This window comes from Cavia porcellus, unplaced genomic scaffold, assembly GCF_034190915.1.
Source record: "Cavia porcellus strain 051 isolate PalLab524CR breed Dunkin Hartley unplaced genomic scaffold, mCavPor4.1 scaffold_31, whole genome shotgun sequence".
Taxonomy (NCBI): Eukaryota; Metazoa; Chordata; class Mammalia; order Rodentia; family Caviidae; genus Cavia; species Cavia porcellus.
The window spans coordinates 28,827,249-28,846,598 of NW_026947514.1; the positions used below are offsets into that span (position 1 = coordinate 28,827,249).

General features: G+C 40.3%; 1 protein-coding gene across 4 annotated transcripts in view; it reads right to left on the reverse strand.

Annotated features, from left to right (window-relative positions):
* Psen1 (presenilin 1) overlaps positions 1-19,350 on the reverse strand; it is a 79,583-nt gene that overhangs the window by 4,735 nt on the left and 55,498 nt on the right. For all 4 annotated transcript variants that reach the window (XM_013155308.3, XM_003472398.5, XM_063241399.1 and 1 more), the window contains 5 exons: positions 17,022-17,242; positions 14,106-14,204; positions 7,451-7,537; positions 2,780-2,953; positions 1,649-1,767 (listed from right to left, as the gene is read on the reverse strand). In XM_013155308.3, the coding sequence (XP_013010762.2) occupies positions 1,649-1,767; positions 2,780-2,953; positions 7,451-7,537; positions 14,106-14,204; positions 17,022-17,242 (700 nt within the window). The remainder of the gene's footprint in view (positions 1-1,648; positions 1,768-2,779; positions 2,954-7,450; positions 7,538-14,105; positions 14,205-17,021; positions 17,243-19,350) is intronic.

Genomic DNA, 19,350 nt, shown 5'->3' on the forward strand with positions numbered 1-19,350 from the left:
TTTTTTTGAGACAAGGTCTTGCTATGTAGTTCAGACTGGCCTTGAACTGTGTAGCCCAGGCCTCAAACTCACAGCAATCCTCCTGCCTCAGCCTCCCAAGTGCTGGGATTACAGGTGTGTGCCACCGAGTCTGGCTTCTGGGGTTAAATTTTACAGCCGATGTTCATTAAATGTGATAAAAGGGCTATAAAACAAAAATGTAGCTGCTGCTTGTTTCTATTTTGGTGCTGAAGACTAAAACCAGGGCCTGGTGTATGCTAGATGTGTGCTCTACCAGAACTCTAGTTTTTGCTTCTTCTTTTTGGTGGGAATTGAACCCAAGGCTTTTATACTGGGCTACATCCCCAGCCCTTAAAAAATTCTGTTTTCTTTTAAGACAGGGTCTTACTAATTCACTGAGTTTCCAAGGCTGAGCTCAACTGTAAACCCTCTTGCCTCCGCCTCCAAGAGTACTAAGGTCGCACCACTACACTCAGCAAATGGTAACTTTTTGACAAAAAGAAAACCACCCTTATTTTCCTTCACTTTACAGAGCTGACTGCATACAACTAATGTTTTATTTCCTAATTCCAGGAAAGAAGTAAAATCTGAAGATATGTAAAATGATTTGAAAAATTAAATAATACTGAAATTTCTATCTACAATACTGTGTGGGCTTTGGTGATTTTGGTCTGGCTGGCTGAAATCCAGGGGCAAAGAGGGCTCCTTGTGCAATGTGGGGAAAAAGAAATGCTCTTAGGAAAATGGATAACAAAATGAGCATGTGAAAAGGATTCTGCTTTCTTGTGAACAGGTACACAGCATGGTTCATTTTTTTACCGTGGTTACTGAGACACAAGCTGTAAACTCTGTAGGCTGGGCACCATTTCAGTTTATTGAGAATAAGTGATTTTTTTTCTTAAAAGGTACCCTACATGGCTGGGTTACAGCTTAGAAAAGCCACATGCCTAGGGTACTGTAAGGCCCTAGGTTTGACCTCCAGCACCAAAAACAAACAAATAAACAAAGATACGATACAGCCAATAAATATTTTCAAAGCCAGAAAACTAACCTTAGAAGGGAAATAAAATACATGAAAATTCTAACTGGTTATGATCTCAATAAATCAGAAGTGTAATCACAAAATAAATGCATAAAAGTTCTCCCACAGACTCTCCTCTAACCCCACACTATTCATCAACAATATAACAGTTTTAGCATAAAAAGCAGGAAGAAATACTTGATGGGTCGTTTACTGAAACCACAGCTGCACAACTTTGGGGTCTGTGCTGTGCTGAGACCTAGAGGGGCTCCATGGTCCCCTCACAACTGAGCTCCAGTAGAGCAAACTTCTGGCCCCTCCTGCTGGGCTCCAGCTCCTGGTTCCTGACCTGAAGGACTTGGAGTTTCCTGGAGAACTAATGGAACTACACAATTAGAAGCCATGAAGACATCTCAGGGCAGAGCTCAGCATTAAAAGCCCCATGTGATTTTCACAAGCAGCCAGAATGCAGAGCTACTCAGCTCAGGCCTAGTTATGCAGGTTTACAAAAAGCTTCTTAGGTGGTTGGCACATTTGGCCACCTGGGGTGAAAACTAACTGCCTTAAGGGGACACAGAACTCAGTTTTCACATCAGGATCCTGACAGTTTTACTAGCGTATACTCACAATTAATATGGCTACAAAACAGGCTATGGTTGTGTTCCAGTCTCCACTGGCAGTCGCTGAGGCTTTACCAACCAGAACACTGTAGAAAATGAAATCTCCCAATCCAAGTTTTACTCCCCCTGAAAAAGGAAAGATTTTTTAATATAAAGAGTTTCCATTATTTACTGATTTCATAATTCAAAAACATGATTCTGAGCTGAGCGTGATGGTGTGTGCCCACTGTCTCAGCTATTCAGGAAGCTGAGGCAGGATGATCATCTGAGCCCACGAGTTGGAGACCACTTGGATAACACAGAGAAGCCCTGCTTCAAAAACCAAAAACTGAAAATATGAACCAGCACTGAGAGTACTGTCACTACATGGTAAACAACCTAGCTCTAGTTAGGTTATTTTTGTTTGAGACAGGGCCTCTGATATTCTAGGTTGGTGTCGAACTCACTTGTGATCCTCCTGATTTAGCCTCCCAGAGTGATGGGATCATAGCCATGTATAACTATGCTCAGTTTTTCTAGGTTTTCTTTCTTTCTTTTTTTGTTTGCTACAAAGGAGTTTTAGATTCTATGCAACTGACTAGAGCCTCAATAGATGTTGCTGTTACATATCAATAACAACAAATCCCAATTGTCACCCATTGAATGCCTACCCCCTACCTAACATATACTAACTAGTAAAGCCTCACAGGAACCCCTGAGGTATCCTTTGTTTCATACAATTCACCTCTGTGTTTGTGCAGAAAATGTGTAGAGCTATATACACAACCATCATCATGGCCCACATTTCCACTGATCCAGGAGATACCCCATACCCATTTACAGTTACCAACTCTTGTGGCTCTAGCTCTAAGTGACCACTCATCTGCCCTCCAGTTCTAAATTCACCTTTTCTAGACATTTCACTTAAATAGACTCATGCAAAATGAAGTCTTTTGTGGTTGGATTAAAGGCTGCTTTGAAAACATATGTGCCTTTTAGAAACCAAGTTCTGGAGTAAACGGAGCCTTCACTGAAACCATATCTGGTTAGCACGCCTGTAGGGAGAGGTGTTATGCAAGTTGGATGCTATGATGGTGAAGAACATGTTTCTAGGAGCTGAAGTCGTGAGGGGCAGTAGAGGGGTTTTCTTTGCACCTACTTTCCTCTGGGTCCTCACTGGCAAGGGTGTTGCTGGACAGTTCTTGGACAGCAGCCCGCGACTCGGGTGTTGAGCGATGAGGCCCCAGGTGACTGTCCCTCTGGGCCTCCCATTCTTCACTAAAGCCACCATCGTCATTCTCTCTACTGGTGTCCTGTGACTCGTTTTCTGTGCCTTCAAGAGAAAAGGGAATTAGAGCTCTGATATTTAGATGTATCTTTTAATGTCTTTAAGAAAAATACATGTAAACAGTAACAACCTGTTATGTAACTAGGTTAATTTAACTAGCTTTTAAACCACAAAGGATGAACTGTGCCCATCTAGGGGCCATTTCCCCCGTGTTTCCTGAGGGCAGAGTCCTGGTTTGCTTGAGTCCCCTTTCTTTGCCCACGTTTCTGGTGGCAAATCCTGACCAAGCCAAGCCACGCCAAGCCAAGCATGGAGAGCCCACCATTCATTCCTCTTCCCTACAGAAGTCCTAGAGGATTCCCTATAGGAATCAAGAGTCCTATGGCTGAGGGATTGTGACTCAGGATAAGCTAATAGTGCTGAGAAACTGTACAGGAAGTTGTGGGGAAATGTTCGCTTTCCCTCTTTTGGAGCTCCTTTCTCCTCCTGTATTTCATGTAATCTGGATGTGATTCCCAGAACTGCAGTTGTGAGCACAAGGAGCAGCAGGCTGAGGGTCGCCCCCATATGCTGAAGACGGCAGAGCAGGAAGAACTGGGACCTTGTTAACACTGAGCCCCCAGGATAACCAACCCCACAGATGCCAATGCGTCAGGACCTCTTTGAGAAATGAGAATATATTTCTTCTCTACAGCACCCGAGTTGTTTCTGTTCTCTGCAGCAGAAAGTTCATGAATGCTGGCACAAACCACAGACTGCAGGGATTAATACTAAAGTGGATTCATGGGGGATGAAGATTTCTTTATGACCAGTCGTTGTGTTTTAATGACTATCAGTCTGACTGAAGACGGTGAGCGTGACTGTTTCTGAGATTCTGCCACACATTAAAAATACTTAAATACCTGCGTGGAGTTGGTTATACTTTCTTCTCCCTCTCTTCTGCAGTGCTGGGAATGAGACCCAGGACTTTACACATATGGTACTAGTCAAGAAACCCACCACTAAGCACACTCCCAGCCCTCCCTTTTATTTTCTATAGAAGTAACACATGCAGTAACACATGCAGAAGCAGCTTTATCATGAATGAAGAAAGCTTGTGCATCTTGGGGCCCGTGAGGGCTTGCAGCAATTCTGTATTGTTCTTTTCCACATTCTTTTTCTTAACTGGGTCTCTATAAAACCTGAATCTTAGCTGGTTCAGATTTTACAGAATCACGGAAGTTTGTTTGTTTGTTTTTTTGGTACTAGGAATTGAACTCAGAGGACCTTATACTTGCCAGGCAGGCCTGTGCCACTAAGCTAATTCCCAGTCCCCCAAATCACATAAGATTTACAAATAAAAATATCAGTGTCTAACTGCCTTGTCCTTCTTCAATCCCATCCTCCTCCACGCATTTTTCTGATAGCTGTTTCTTTTGGCATTTGTCTCCACAATTAATTATGAATAGCATGCTCATGGTGCCAGGTCCTGATGTTGTAATTTTAGGTACTTATTCATACACTCCCCCAAATATATAAATTTAACTCTTCCTATCTATTTATGTTGAGCCCTGCTTTTATATTACTGCTACGCAAAAAGTATTCACAACCAAACTACTTTGCCATAGTACCAATGCATAATTACATTTGTTTTTTTTGAACAATCTTTTCTCTAGAAAAATGTCTTCATTCTCTCCCTTGACTATTTTTTTTCTTTGTAATTTTTAAAGAGAATAAAACCAAGCAAAATAAAACAGAATAAAGCCATCAAAACAAAACAGTGTAAGTGACATAGGATTTCAAAACAAGATAATAGGAAATCAGCACTGGCTACCATAATGCCTCTTATCTTCAAAATTGCTGCCCATACCTTCAGACACAGTAAAAATCAAAGAAAACAGAACAGAACCAACAAAAACACAATAATAAATGCAATAAAGCACTTCAAAACAAGATAATAGTAAATCTAAAATGGCTACTATAATATCTTATCTTCAAAATAGCTGCCCATGTCATCAGGTATAATAAAACCAAACAAGAAGAAACAGAATAAAACCCAACCCAACAAAACAATGAAAATGATACAGAACTTCAAAACAAGATAATAGGGAATTAACAATGGCCACCACGTTCAGAAGGAGATTCCTCATAGATGCTACATTGTGCATTGTTATCCTCTTAATAGATGATCAGACTACTGACTTTAGGCCTGCAAAGTCAGTGAAACAATAAACACTTCCAGCATCATATTTTACCTCAATAGTTTCGCTGTGGCCTGTGTTTTTCCGGGTCAGTCAGTCACTTGGGAGCAGGGGGATCTTGGCTCTTCTTGTCTCCAGCCCATGTGTTGGAAGGGGCTGGCATCTAGTTCTCCTGCCAGTGTCCGGCACATGGTGCTGACCCATGGGGAGGGCTTGACTTCTTGCTGGCTCTCTGCTCTTCTCCCCTGCAGTCCCTGAGTGGTGCTGACTCATAGGAAAGGGCTGGTTTCCTGGTTTTTTCCCCAGCAGCCTGCTCATGGCGCCAACTTGCAGGGAGGGTTTGGCTTCTTACTCTTCTCCCTTGCAGTCTACCTCTTTGACTATTTTCTATGGTTGGGTTGTCCTGAACTCTCTGATGGCATTAAAACAACACATCATCTCTCAGATCTATTATTTTTTTTTCCTTGCACAGACAATGCTGTTGGAACCCCAAGGCCTTCTGTTCTAATCTCTAACTTCCAGTTCTTCCAACAGAGTGGGTTTCAACCAGAGTTTGCACCTCCCTTGCAGGGAGTGTGCAGGAGGAGTTAGAACAGAGAAGACTGTGGCTACTGCAATGCTCTGAGCCACTGCTGGCACTGAGTGAGAGGCAGGACACCACCCATGCTGTGAGGAGGCATGTTCTCCCTCAATGCCCAGGCACTCTCAGAAAGGAGCTCTGCATTCATCCAGCTCCTCCATGCTGCAAAGCCCTTGCCGATGTGTTTCCCCTTATGTAAAACTCTTCTTCCACTCTGCAGTGAGCTGCTGTCACCTGCTGTAAAACTTGGATAGTCCAGGATAAATAGAATTTCCCTACTACAATGTTCACAGTAATTTATACTTTTTGTATAGAATGTATCATAACTGGGAAATATTTATGTAATTACACAAATGCCTGTGTGCCTAAAAAGCTTATGAGCTCAAAACTGTAAGGAATGTCTTCTCGGTGACACTATCTCCAAAGCCTAGCAAGGTACTGTGCACACAAGTGCTCAATCAACATTTGTCAAAAAACAAAACGAAAAATCCTCAATGTACCAGATCCATATAAAAACATGTATGCATAATCACAGATATTTTAATTTTCTTTGGCTAGCACAATAACCAGGTTTGCAGCAACTGTTTCCAATTATTTCCTACTTTTTTATACAGTCTACCACTGGTCTAAGGACAGCTTGTTCTGCTACCTTCCACACTGCAGAACAAAGCCTGACCTAGTTGGGTCCAAAATAGGAGTCCCTAGTAGCAAATGCCCCTGTCGCAATTACCTGAATGATTATGGAGCAGTTTTTTTGACTCTAAACTCTCCCTCTGCTGCCAACTCATATACATTTTCTTGTTTTTCCCTAGTGAGGTTTTTTTGGGGGGCTGGGGATACCAGGGATTGATCCAGGGCCTTCACACTGAACTACATCCCAGCCCTTCTTTTATTTTCTATTTTGAGACAAGGTCTTGCTAAATGGCTAAGTTGCCCAGGCCAGACTTGAACTTGTGATCCTCCTAACTCAAGCCTTCTAGTATGCTAGTCACTAGTCTTCACTTCGCCTGTTTTCCAGGTTCCTCATAAGGTTGGCTCTTTGTTTTCTTTTTTAAAAAATGTTCCTTCCTTTTTTACCACTTATATGTTGTTGTTATTCCTCAGTTCTAAGAATAGCTTCTAATGTGTGTTCTCCTTCATATCTTTCTTCTGTAGCATCCACGTTAGGCCTTGCAAGCTGTCATTGTTGGTCATCACCATTATCCTCTTCCAGAAAGTCACATCCACCACGAATATTTGACCTTTTCCATATAATCATTATCATATCTCAAATCAAGTATATCTGTTACTCCAGTCATGTTGGACAACAGGTTCTCAATTTTATATGTTTGGAGAAACAGCTTAGTTTTTTTTTTTTTTTAAAAAATATAGCCTCCACACCTGTATTATGTATTTAATGTTGGTTTTGTTTTGTTTTTGAGACAGGGTCTCACTATGTAGATCAGACTGGTCTTGAACTCATTACGTGGCCCATGGTGGCCTCAAATTCATGGCAGTTCTCCTGCCTCAGCCTCCAGAGTGCTGGGATTACATGCATGCACCACCACGCCTGGCAATGGTGTTGTATATTTAACCCAGGGTTCCTTGACTGGGTTGTTGAATCCAAGGTCTCCAGACTCCTTAGATACTTATCTGTGTATTTCTCGGGGGTTGCCATAACTATTTCAAGAGATTTTCAAAGCAGTCTATGACCAAAAGAGGTTAAAAACATTGCGCTGTGTAACTCACTGCTTGCCTGTGAGGTGACAATGACCAGGATATTTCCAAGCAAAAATCACCTACTTTGTGTGCTATACTTGGAGTTCTTGGACACCCTTCTTTGGGCCTCGGGGTCTCCTTCAGCCATATTCACCAACCACACCATTGTTGCTATTGGGAAAGACAAAAATCCATGTTAGCACTAGAAATACAGCAAGAAACTGCATGAACAGATAGCTAGTGAGCCATTGTCTTTCTGTGGAAATCACCGATCTTTGTAATGCTGCTTCAGTAGCCATAATCAGATGTCAGCATGTGCTAAAACCCATAGAAGATTCTCTTTGGTTTTAACAGATTAAAAACAACCCTGAAACAGAATGTTTGCTGCAGTGTGTACACTGCAGCTGTTAGGACACATCATTTGTTGTCTGTGAAAAGCACCCAGAAGAAAATCTATTCACGCCAGGCAGCACTCTGAAACGGGCTCTAGAGGGTGTCCTAAAGCAGTGTGAGCCTATCAATGGAAAAGTGGTTCTGGAATTAGATCCCAGGACAAACTGAGACTCATGAAACTTCATGATGGTTGTTATTCTACAGAGGCATAGAATAAACTTCCGTCATGTTATGTTTCATTTTTTAGATCTTTAATAATTTTAAACTATTTATACATGAAATAAAGGTTAAAAGCAATAAACATGAAGAGTGTAAGAATTGGCATCTATGTTCTTTTTACAGAAATACCTATCAATTAAGAGAATGTAAATACTTTAAAACGGTGCTTCTCTTTTTTTTTTTAGACAAAGTCTCACTGTCTAGTACAGTGTAGTATAAACTGGCCTTTGAACTCATGATCATCCTCCTGCCTCAGCCTTCAGAGTGCTGGGATTACAAGCATGTATCACCATGCCTGGCTTTTTAAAAATATATTGTAATCAAAATAAAAAATGGTATCGCCTCTATAGGAGGGGAATTTGGTAATATCTAATCAAACTACATGTGCATCAGCCTTTGACACAAGAATACAACTTCTGACTGTTTTATTTCCCAGGATTGGAGATGGAACCCAGGGAAGCTTTACCACTAAGCCCAATCTTTTATACTTTCATTTTGAGACAGGGTCTTGCTAAATTGCCCAGGTTGGCCTCAATTTGTGACCATTGTTCTTCAGCCTCTTGAGTCCCTCTCCTGCTTTTTGTTATTACTCCTTGATAATTTCATTCAAGTTTTTGAGGAACTTAAAGTTCCTTGAAGAATTTATGAAAGAACTATACAACCAAAGAAGCTACAAGTTCCATCACAACCACACTTACTCATTCACTATGTTCTTGTAATTTCTGAGGTCAAACAAGTGTCATTCCATTATAATTTGTCTAACTAGAAGTCAGTATAAACCAGGTGGGCAATACACTATTTAAACCCAGACCCAATAAAGAGAAACAGAAGGGCAACTGTTGTGTATAAGACACGACTTTCTGTAACTGTACTGGCAATGAAGCGGCGTGGAAGTGGTGTCTTGGTTTACAAACTTAACTCCACCATTCTGGTTGCAAACTGATTTAAATTCAGTGGTTAGGTTCACTGTTTAAAATTTAAATTCTAGGCTTAAAAAACCCCTCAGATTCAATAATTTATAAAAGCCTCACAAGTTTAGTATTTCATGAAAACAGATTTATTTTAGATCTGATCTACACAGAAGTAAAGGGCTGAACCCCTTTTTCCTTATATATGTTGATTTATCACTCAGATATGTGAGAATGTCAAATATTCTGTGATAATTATTTACACAGAATATGCTATATGTGACAGGTATCTTGAAACAACAGAGTACACTTTTTTTCCCTAAAGTATTTAACGTGGGAGGTTCAAAGTATGTTCTAAATCCTCATCCCTTATGGCACCTACATTTGCCATGAGTGAATAGATTTTCCCTCCTTGTTCAACTATGAGGTCAGCTCCAACCAGTGTCCGGTGCTCACCAGAGATGACAGTTTGCTAATGCTCAGTGTAGACCTCAGGCTTTGCTGACCTCTTGTACTTGTAACCATCAAGAAAACACGCCCTCAACTAGCCCATGGGCCCAGGCTGGTAAAGGGAACAAAGCCACCACCAGAAGTCCACCAGCTGAGACGATGAACCATCTGCCAGGTTATAATGAATGACTTTAAAAAAAAAAAAAAATCCCCCAGCCCTCCCCCCTTTTTTGGCTTAAAACTAGGATTTACTTACTGTATCTGTTTCATATCCCTTGGACACAGTAAGATACCTAACAAGTGCTTGCTGTGTGAACAGAAGTGAATCACAACATTGGTATATTTGCTTAAGAGAATCACTATTATATTTCCCATATGTCTAAAATTTTTAAAAAATTTATTATTGTGAAATGATTTTAGGTCTAAAGAAAAGTTGTAAAAATAACACAGAGAATTTACATATATGCTAAACATTTACTCTGATATCCTTAACTGAAAAATTATACAAATTATAATTAAAAATGCAAGTAGAAGGAGTATAAAGAAACGTTTAACTACTCAATCTCTAACTCCTACTTTGCAGAGGTAAGCACTATTAATACATTTTCAGTTTCTTTAATGGATCAGTGGGTATTTTAAATATATAGACATTCGTAAATACGTAATTCTGTTTCTTACTTTCTCCTTTAGGGTTATTGCATGTACTGCTTTAAATTTGGCTTTTTGTACTTAATATATAGTGTGGGGCATTTATTATCTTTTTTTTTGTCTTTTTCCTTTTTATCGGTACCAGGGATCAAACTCACAACTGCCTGCTTGCAAGGCAGGCGCTTATGCCACTGAGCTAAATCCCCAGCCCCTTTTTTGGTCTTTTTGAGACAAGGTTTCACTACGCAGTTCAGGCTGGCCTTTAGTTCACTTTGTGCCCAGGTCAGCCTCAAACTTCCAGTGATTCTACTGCAAGTTTAGCCTCCCGAATGCTGGGATTACAGATATGTACCAGCAGGCCCTGCTGGTCTTGGGCACTTAAAAAAAATAACTGGACATACACAGACATAAATACATTTTTTCCTGGTGTTTGGGTGGGGGGTGCTGGGGATTGAGTTCAGGCACTCGTACATGCTAAACACCTGCTCCATCACTGAGCTACATCCTCAGCCCTATCCTATGCTTTTTATGTAAAACTGCTCCCTTATGATGGACACTTAAGTTGCTTCTAATTTTTCCCTAACGTAAGCACCGCATCAATGACCATCTTTCTACACTCTCATAAGTATATCCCTTAGTATACATTTCTAGCATTCACTATTAACATTTCACATAACATTTTGTATACACCAACATAAAATACATAAGTAGGCTATAATTCCTAGGAATAGCACGCAAGACATTCACACTCAGGCATTCATTAAGAAGAAAACGCTGATGTCCAAAATTTCACAACTCTTTTCTGCCAATAAACATGGTGAGTACATGAAATAATCAGTTTATGTTGCAAAAACAGTGAAAGATCCTAGCATTCCACACAATGGCTGTTCTAAACAGCTGCAGGTGTGGCCCCATCTCCTCCTACAAATGACCTCACTGAGTTTCCCGGAAAGATCCAGGTCACCTAACAAGTGCTCCCAGCGTGACCTCCCTCCATTCCATTGTCTCTCCCTTTAGCTTTTGAGTCCTGCCTTTCCTTCAGGCCAGGTCCAGCTTCCCGTCCTGAGTAGGGAGCAAGCTCTGCCTGCTGTCAGGAACTGTGTGCCATGAATTTTTGGGGTCTTGTCAAATCTTTTCTTCACTACTACTGCTCGGCCTTAGAAAATGACTGGATCTTCCCTCTCCTGGAAATAACCTCAACCTGCTCTCCTCACAGGTGCCACTGCTCTCTGCCCCTGGGACAGGAAGCCTCAGAGTGGTGAGTGGAAATTACTACACCCCTTCTGCACCACCTCTCTGTCTACACCACCACAGCCACTGCCAGCACCAGCAAAACCTAGACGCGCACACAGCCTTCCCTTTGGAACACTATATCTGGTCCTATCATTCTATTGAAATTGCTCTCTTGAATGTCATTAATGATCCCTATAGGATCAACTTAGTCTTTATTACCTTTGACTTTTGAGAGATCCACCTTGAAACTCTACTTTTTTAATAACCCAAAAGAAAATAACCAAAAATAAAAACGCTCCAAAAATAAAACCAAACTAAAGACTGAAAAATAGAAATGACAAAAAAATACATAAAAATGATAATAAGAATAATTACAAGGTAAAGTTTTAAGATGGAGCTGGGCATGGTGGCACAAGCCTGTAATTTCAGTCCTTGGGGACTGAGGCAGAAAGACTGTCACAAATTCGGGGCCAGCCTGGACTTACTTATACAGTAAGTCCAAGGCAATCTGAACTACATAACAAGACTCTGCTCAAAACAAAACAAACGAACAAAACAAAATAAGATTGAGGATAATATAGTGAAATTTATCCTTACTGCCAAATTTTACCTTTTTTCAAGGATAATGTATTAATGTATTGCTTGTATAATTAAAAATTAAATATGGAAAACAATACTCTTCCTAGACAGGTGAGAAACAAAGCAAAAATCAATTATGTATCTAATAAATACATAAAAATGTTTAAATTATCAATAAAAGCAATTAAAAGTACATGGTAAGAGAAGACATTATTTTGCCTACTGGATCTCGTACACACGTGCACACACACATGGATATACGCTAGCATCAATGAAGGGAAGGAAGTGGTACTTTCACATTATGAAAATGAGAGGTAATCTGACAACACCAATCAAGACTTAAAGGTACAATGTCCTCTGACTTAGAAATTCCACCCTAAGGATGTGCTTTGCAAAAAAGTCACGAATTCATTAATCTTATCTGCAAGCACTCTTTGTGATAAAAATGAAATGTATATGATCTAACTGGCAGTTATAACAGAATACCATACAGATATTTCAAGTACGTATATGAAAAAAGCTCATGAAACGACTAAATGAAATAGTCACGAATAGCCGGTTAACTGAAAAACACTGGCTTTTCCAGTTTTCTGGTATTTTCTTCTATTCCCTTTAGTATTCTCTCTTTGGTTTCTCACTGTGTAGTAGTTGGCCAAACTCTACTTTTGGAATTTTTATTTGTACGTGAATTATGCACTCAGTTGCCGAGCTTAACTACCATCTCTGTGCTGATTCTTTGATTCTGCTTCTCTGTTATCAACCTTTCCCCAAGCATTAGGACTTCATTTTTGAACACTTGTTGGAACTTGCTTTTTTCTTTTTCTTGAGACAGAGTCTCACTATGTAGTTCAGGTTGGCTGGACTCGCTATGTAGCCTATGTTAGCCTCAAAAATGTGGTGATCCTCCTGCCTCAGCCTCCTGAGTGGTAGGATTACTGGCCTGTGTTACCACCCCTAGTTGCTTTTTTTTTCTTTCTGGGGATTAGGGGTCTTTTTTCTTTTCTTTTTTGGTGGTACTGGGGATTGAACCCAGGACCTTACATATGCTAGGCAAGTGCTCTACCACTGAGATACACGTCCAGCCCTTTTTACATTCTGAGACAGGTATCATTAAGCTGAGCAGGCTACCTCAAACTTGCCGTCCTCCTGCCTTGCCCTCCCAAGTGGCTGGGATTACAGGTGTATGTTACCACACCCTACTCTCTCCTCCTGGAAATTTCTACCTGGACAGTCCGCACGTCTCACCAGCTAAATTAGACAGTCACAGCTGTATGCAATACTACACAGAACTCTAAACAAGGAACACTTCTTCATCTTTCCTTCAGGTTTCAAATTTCTCTCTTCTGGTGCTAACAGTCAATGATTCTCTCTCTGAAACCTCTCAGCAAGTCCTTCCCCTGGTGGCCACTGCCAGTAACATAGTTCAGAAGTTTCCATCTCTATCAAGGCAAGCAAAACCTATCAGTGATGTTTAATATGCATCCAGTATCTCAGTACCCACCCGTTACTCACCTACACACTGCAGCTAGCTTACTGACAGTTCCTCTGATCATACTACTCTTCTCCTCAAGAACTTTCTATGATGCCCCCCATGACTACTGAATAGCAAATAGATATGTGAACCAGTCAAAGATATCCTTGATCTTGCCCTAATCTGCTTTCCAAAATTCATCTCTTAGTACTACCTCTGATCAGTATTTACTGAGTGATTAGAAAGAGTATGACTCTAAGACCAAAAAAAAAAAACCCCAAAGAAACAAAACAAACAAACAAAAAAAAACAGGCAACACATTCTGAAGAACAGTATAATTTTTGCAGTAAGTTAGAGCAAGATTAACTTGTAGTATGTACTGCCCATTCGCTCGTTCTTTGGTAGCACTGGCGTTAAACCCAGGGCCTTTGCACTGAGCTAAGTTCCCCAGCCCTTGTTTGACATTTTAATTTTGAGACAAGGTCTCACTAAGTTTCTCAGGCTGGCCTTGAACTCACAACCCCTCTAGCCTCAGCCTCCCAGAGTGCTGGAATCATAGTATGCTCTACCACCCATGCATTGCTCAATAATTCTTGACTAATAAAATTTTAAACAGAAATAATGGCTCCCTGATCTCTAGGTGTTCTCCATTTCCAGTCATACTGGAACCAAGGGCATGTAATAACAGCAATTTGCAAGGAAACGAAAGTCTGCAGAGCTTCCACTGATAGTATATATTTAAGATGAGGGAAAGTACCATAATGATCATAATTACATGTGTTTGAGTTCCACAAATTCTAAGCTGATTACTAGGTTATTATCATTTTGACATACTTACAGGAGTAAATGAGAGCTGGGAAGAGTGTTTCATTTCTCTCCTGAGCTGTTTCGACCAGCATTCGAAGTGGACCCTTTGGGCACAAAACAGCCACTAAATCTGGAAAGTGAAAAATAAAAAAAAAAGACATCACATGAAAAGTACTAGGTTAATGTGTAAGTGGGTATGTTAAGAAAGAATCTGCCAGGGAGAAAGTTAATGTTTCCTGTTTTTATATAAAAAGGTATTGAATGAATATGGAACAAATGGTAGGTAAACCAATAGGGATGGGTGGGGGCCACCTAAACAAAATAGACAAAGCCAGATAAAAGATATGAAAATTGCAATCTGGGTTTGACTATTTGCTTAGTCTACTGTATGTTTCTACTGGACTCTAGTGATAGACACAGAGAATGAAGGAAGTTTGAAGGAATGAGGCAGACGTAATAAGGCACAACTATTTTAGAACACACATCAATTTGTGTTAAGCAGAAATGGAGTTATTTCTAAGCTAAGCTCTAAATAGAAGCTTTACACAAAGTGTTTTTAAATATTTTAAAATAGGAAGAGCAGAGGGAGAAGATATCCATCCCTTCTCCTTTTTAAAAACAGTACGAGGCTCAGGATAAAGCTCAGTCGTACAGTAGTTGCCTTGCAGGTATGAGGCCCTAGGCTTGATCCCAGAACTACAAGAAAAAATAAAACAGCAAACAAAGTACATATACTACTTAAGAATACTGGAAACAAGAACATAGCAAATTTAAACAGAAAAACAATTCAGTAATTCTCTGCATGATAAACCTTAGCATTTCTTTAGTTTCCAAATACAAGCACTCCATAAACAGTCAGGTCTCAGAATATATGTGCTGAAAAATGGCTGATTTTAGAAGAATAGCAACAAAGAGAGGAAGCAAAATGTCTAAATTATTCCCAATTCTACCACTATTTCCTTCTTTCTTCTTTCAATTACAAGTTTACTTACATTTTCTGTGTCATAAAGATTCAGAACATAAAAATAATTTCAAAAAGATAACAGGTATAGCTAAATTTATAAAGGAAGACTTGATTTTGTTGCTGTTGGTGGTGGTTTTACTGTATTATGTATTTATGCTAAAAAATAAAACAAACCTTGGGGCAGGGGACTTATGAGCTCAGCGGCATAAGTGCCTGCCTTGCAAACGCGGTCATGAGTTCAATCCTCGGTACCAAAAAAAACCCCTTCGTGTTTGCAAGTGGTCACGTGTCTCTGTCTTATAAAAGCAGTAATAAAGCAAGAAGAAAAGGAACACAGTAACACACACACACACCGAGACACCTCTACTCTCCTTGCACCATTTCCACTTCGATTTGTCTGAATGACAGAGGCACACTTGCCTTACTCTGAAATGATGAGATCGTCAGCTCCTTGAGGTTCCACAAGCTGGAACTACTTTGGTTTTATGACACAGTTTCCCTCACAGAACTTCAAAGTGAAAATCTCATTTATTTTTAGACCAATTAAAGTGAGTGAAAGTGAATTTTTGTTTTGAAAGTTTTAGAACATTTATGAGAAAACATCTTGAGATTTGGAAAAATGAAGGATCACTACCCTAAATACTAGGTGTGAGGCCCTCAGAGGAACTCGAAAGTGAAGGGATAAGCATTTACGGTGTGTGGAAGCAGTCGAGGGCTGATGGTAGCATAACACAGTGGAAAAGACACTGAATTTCACATTCAGATTGGAGATCAAACCATGTAAACGCCTGGTAAATAATTTACATGTATTAAAATTCAAGATTCTTAGTAGTAAGATATAGTTAATAACAGCCTTGCTTATTTCATAGGATTACAGATTTTTTAAAAAGCTAACATTTGCTTTTAGATACTGTTGTAATTACTGAAACAAGTGACTTGTCTGTACCCCCAAAGCCACAGAGTGAGACCAGTGGAGAACCTAAGCAGCTGTCTCCAGATTGCGCGTTCCCAATCACAGCTGCGCAGCAGCAGATGATGGATTCTACAAACCGTTATGAACTCTTTCTGAAAGGCAGGCAACACTCGGCACGGTGGCTCACGCCTGTGATTGCAGCACTCGGGAGGCCGAGGCGGGAGGATCATTGTGAGTTCAAGACCAGCTTGGACTAAAAAGTGAGCTCAAAGCCAGCCTGAACTGCTTAGTGCGACCTTGTCTCAAAAAAGACAAAAAAGTAGGCACAGGAGTACACAACTTCTATAATCCAGACTAGCTGCTCAAATACAGAACTAGTTCAATTCCATTTTTGGACTTTTTCTTTGAAAATGAAGAGGTTTTCAGCTGGGCATAGTGGCGCACTCCCGTAATCCCAGCGCTGAGGCTGGAGGATCATTGCAAGTTCAAGACCAGCCTGGACCACAAAGTGAGCCCAAGGCCAGCCTGAACTGCATAGTGAGACCCTGTCTCAAAAAGACAAAAAAAAAAAAAAAAAAAGAATAGGTTTTCTACTGAAGGTCACCAGACATTTTAACACGTATTAGAGCAATGATAAAACAACATAATCTCTAGAATATAAGAGACCACTGCCTGGCCTCTGAGAATGACTCTTTTTGCTCTCCTGAAGGGGAATAGCAGAGTATTTAGCTCTCTGACTGCCTCAGTTACTCACGGCTGGGGTCTGCTCTGACTTTTCAGGACCCATGTCACATGGGTTGTTAAAGAATCTGAGTTATCCAAGTAATTTTAATTTTACAGGGGTAATTTAGCCAGACATGGTAGCCTGTGCCTGTGATCCCAGCACTGGAGGGGCTGAGGCAGGAGGACTGCCGTGAGTTTGAGGCCAGCCTGTACTATATACTCCCTCTCCTGAAGAACTATGGGACATAACTGCTAAGGGTCTTTCCTAAACCAAGAGAACTAGAAGAGAAAGGAAAACAACAGTGAGGCATTTCTGTGATGAATGAAGTGCCAGCCTTGGATTTTACCGTATACTGAAATCACAGCCAAGATGAGCCATGCAGTCCACTCAGGGAGGTACTTGATGAACACCAGGGCCATGAGGGCACTGATCATAATAAGATATGCCTGCTGCAGTCGAAGGGGACCTTTCCAGTGAATGGAAATCATTCCTACCACACCAAAATTCCAGATCAGGAGTGCAACTGTAATGTAGTCCACAGCAACATTGTAGGTTTTAAACACTTCCCTGAAAAAAAAAACATAAAAAGATTTATGTGCAGTAATTTTAACCAAGACATTGTTCAGAACCACGGTTCCCAAATTTGAGATATTCAAATGCTGCCTTTATATTTTCACCATCTTCTATGTTAACATTTTTCTTTAAATTCATTTTTCCTCAAGTGGAGCTATTTTTGTTTTTGCAGTTACTAGGGTTCGAGCCCAGGACTTCACATATGCTAGGCAAATACTCTACCCTTTAGCTATCCCCCTAATCCTTTTGAGACAGTCTCACTAAATTGCTTGGCCTGGCCTGGCACCTGTGATCATCTGGCCTCAGCATCCCAAGCAGCTGGGAATAAATACATGCACCACTACATCCTTGTGGCATAAACTGGGGTCTAGGGGGACCCATTTCTTACTTTTCTGTTCTAAATTTGTATTCTGGCATAAAAGTAGCTGGCTGTGCATCTTAGTACCTTTCCCTAAGAGATATAGGAAGCAATCTATGTGTTAACCCACTTGGAATGTGAAAGGCAAGGAGTGTGTGTGCAGGTGTGCAAAAGTGACAAAATTGGGATTTGGACCCACCTTTATGTGCTACTGAATTGGTTTTATGTATGTTTACCTGAGCATCACAGAAGGTCCAACAGACTCACACCATTCCAGGATTTGTTAAAAAGAAAGGTTTTTTTCTGATTTTTCTGGTAGAAGTAGCCCAATTCAGTACAAAGGCACATGAAAAATCAGATTTGCAAGTTTTGGGGGAGGTCAAAGTAAATCATCAGATTTCTTAGGCATGGAAGAAGATGATGATTCATTATGGTAAAATACGTGGTGTGTGTATATGAAGTGTAAATGTGGTGTGTGTGTATGAAGATGATAATGACAATGATGATGATGATGATGATGACCACAACTTTGACATTGGCCACGTGAGCTAAAGTACCTGTGACAGTGAAGTGGTGCAAGAATTAACTGATACAGACACAGGGAATGGGGAGGAGGGGTTGAAGGGAGGGTAGGAGAATGTGGGGAAAAAAAAGAATCAAGTTCAGACACAGGGAATGTGGACCTCCTTGATTCAGATGACAAAACAGCAAGGTGAGTACATATTTGACTAGTTGAAATGTTATAAAATGGAATGATCCAATGTTAGATCTAGGTTCAAAAATACAGTGAAGATCTTGGTTGGGGTGAAATGTACTGGACAGAATGCCAGCACTGCCATTCAATGTTCGAAACTGCTGCAAGATGCTATGCAACACACACAATGCAGTAAAACATTCTGTATATGCTGATAGCCATATTTTAAAATGTACTTATTATGACACCTCAGTAGCTGAACTGAAAGCGTTCATGGGTCTGCTGTATTTAGCTCAGTTTTTTTTGTTTGACTTTTTGAGGCAGGGTTTCACTATGTAGTGTAGGCTGGCCTTGAATTCACTTTGTAGCCCAGGTTGGCCTCAAACTTGTGGCAATTTTCCTGCCTTAGCCTTTTCAGGCTGTGAAAGGTGGTATATGTGCCACCATACCAGCCAGCATAGATTTCTTATGTTGACTGCAAAATGTAAAAGACTTATTTGATATTTTATTTTATTGACATCTTATTTCCCTGCTAAGTGCATGTTCTACAATACAGTAGGAAGCTTCTGACAAAACAGGAAGGGAAGGGAGGTAACAAGACTGTCACTTAGGAAAGGAAAGCTAAGCACATGTCTCGTCTGTGTAAGTGGGATGTGTGCAGTTAACATGCAAATGTCATGTGTGAAGAGTACCTTGGGTGTGATAGTTGAAGCAAAGCTTATTTTAATGGTAGAGTTCTATTGGTATTTTCATTGTAGTTCACATAGAAATTTACTTCTGATGTTATCTTTTAGGTTTTGTAAGTAAGTATGCAGCTGATATGAAAATGTTGATGTCTATTCTAAATGCACAATGCATATTGCATATTAAGAATTCAATTTCATTAATATTCTATGTTCCTGTTAACTACAAACTGTGTAACACAATAAGAACCTCCTGAAAACAACAGGACCACTGAGATGCTGTCTGCCCTATAAAAAGGTCAGGAAAGCAAAAGACGTGCTGTTAATGTAAGCAATGCATGTGTACGGAATGTGCTACAGTACAGTG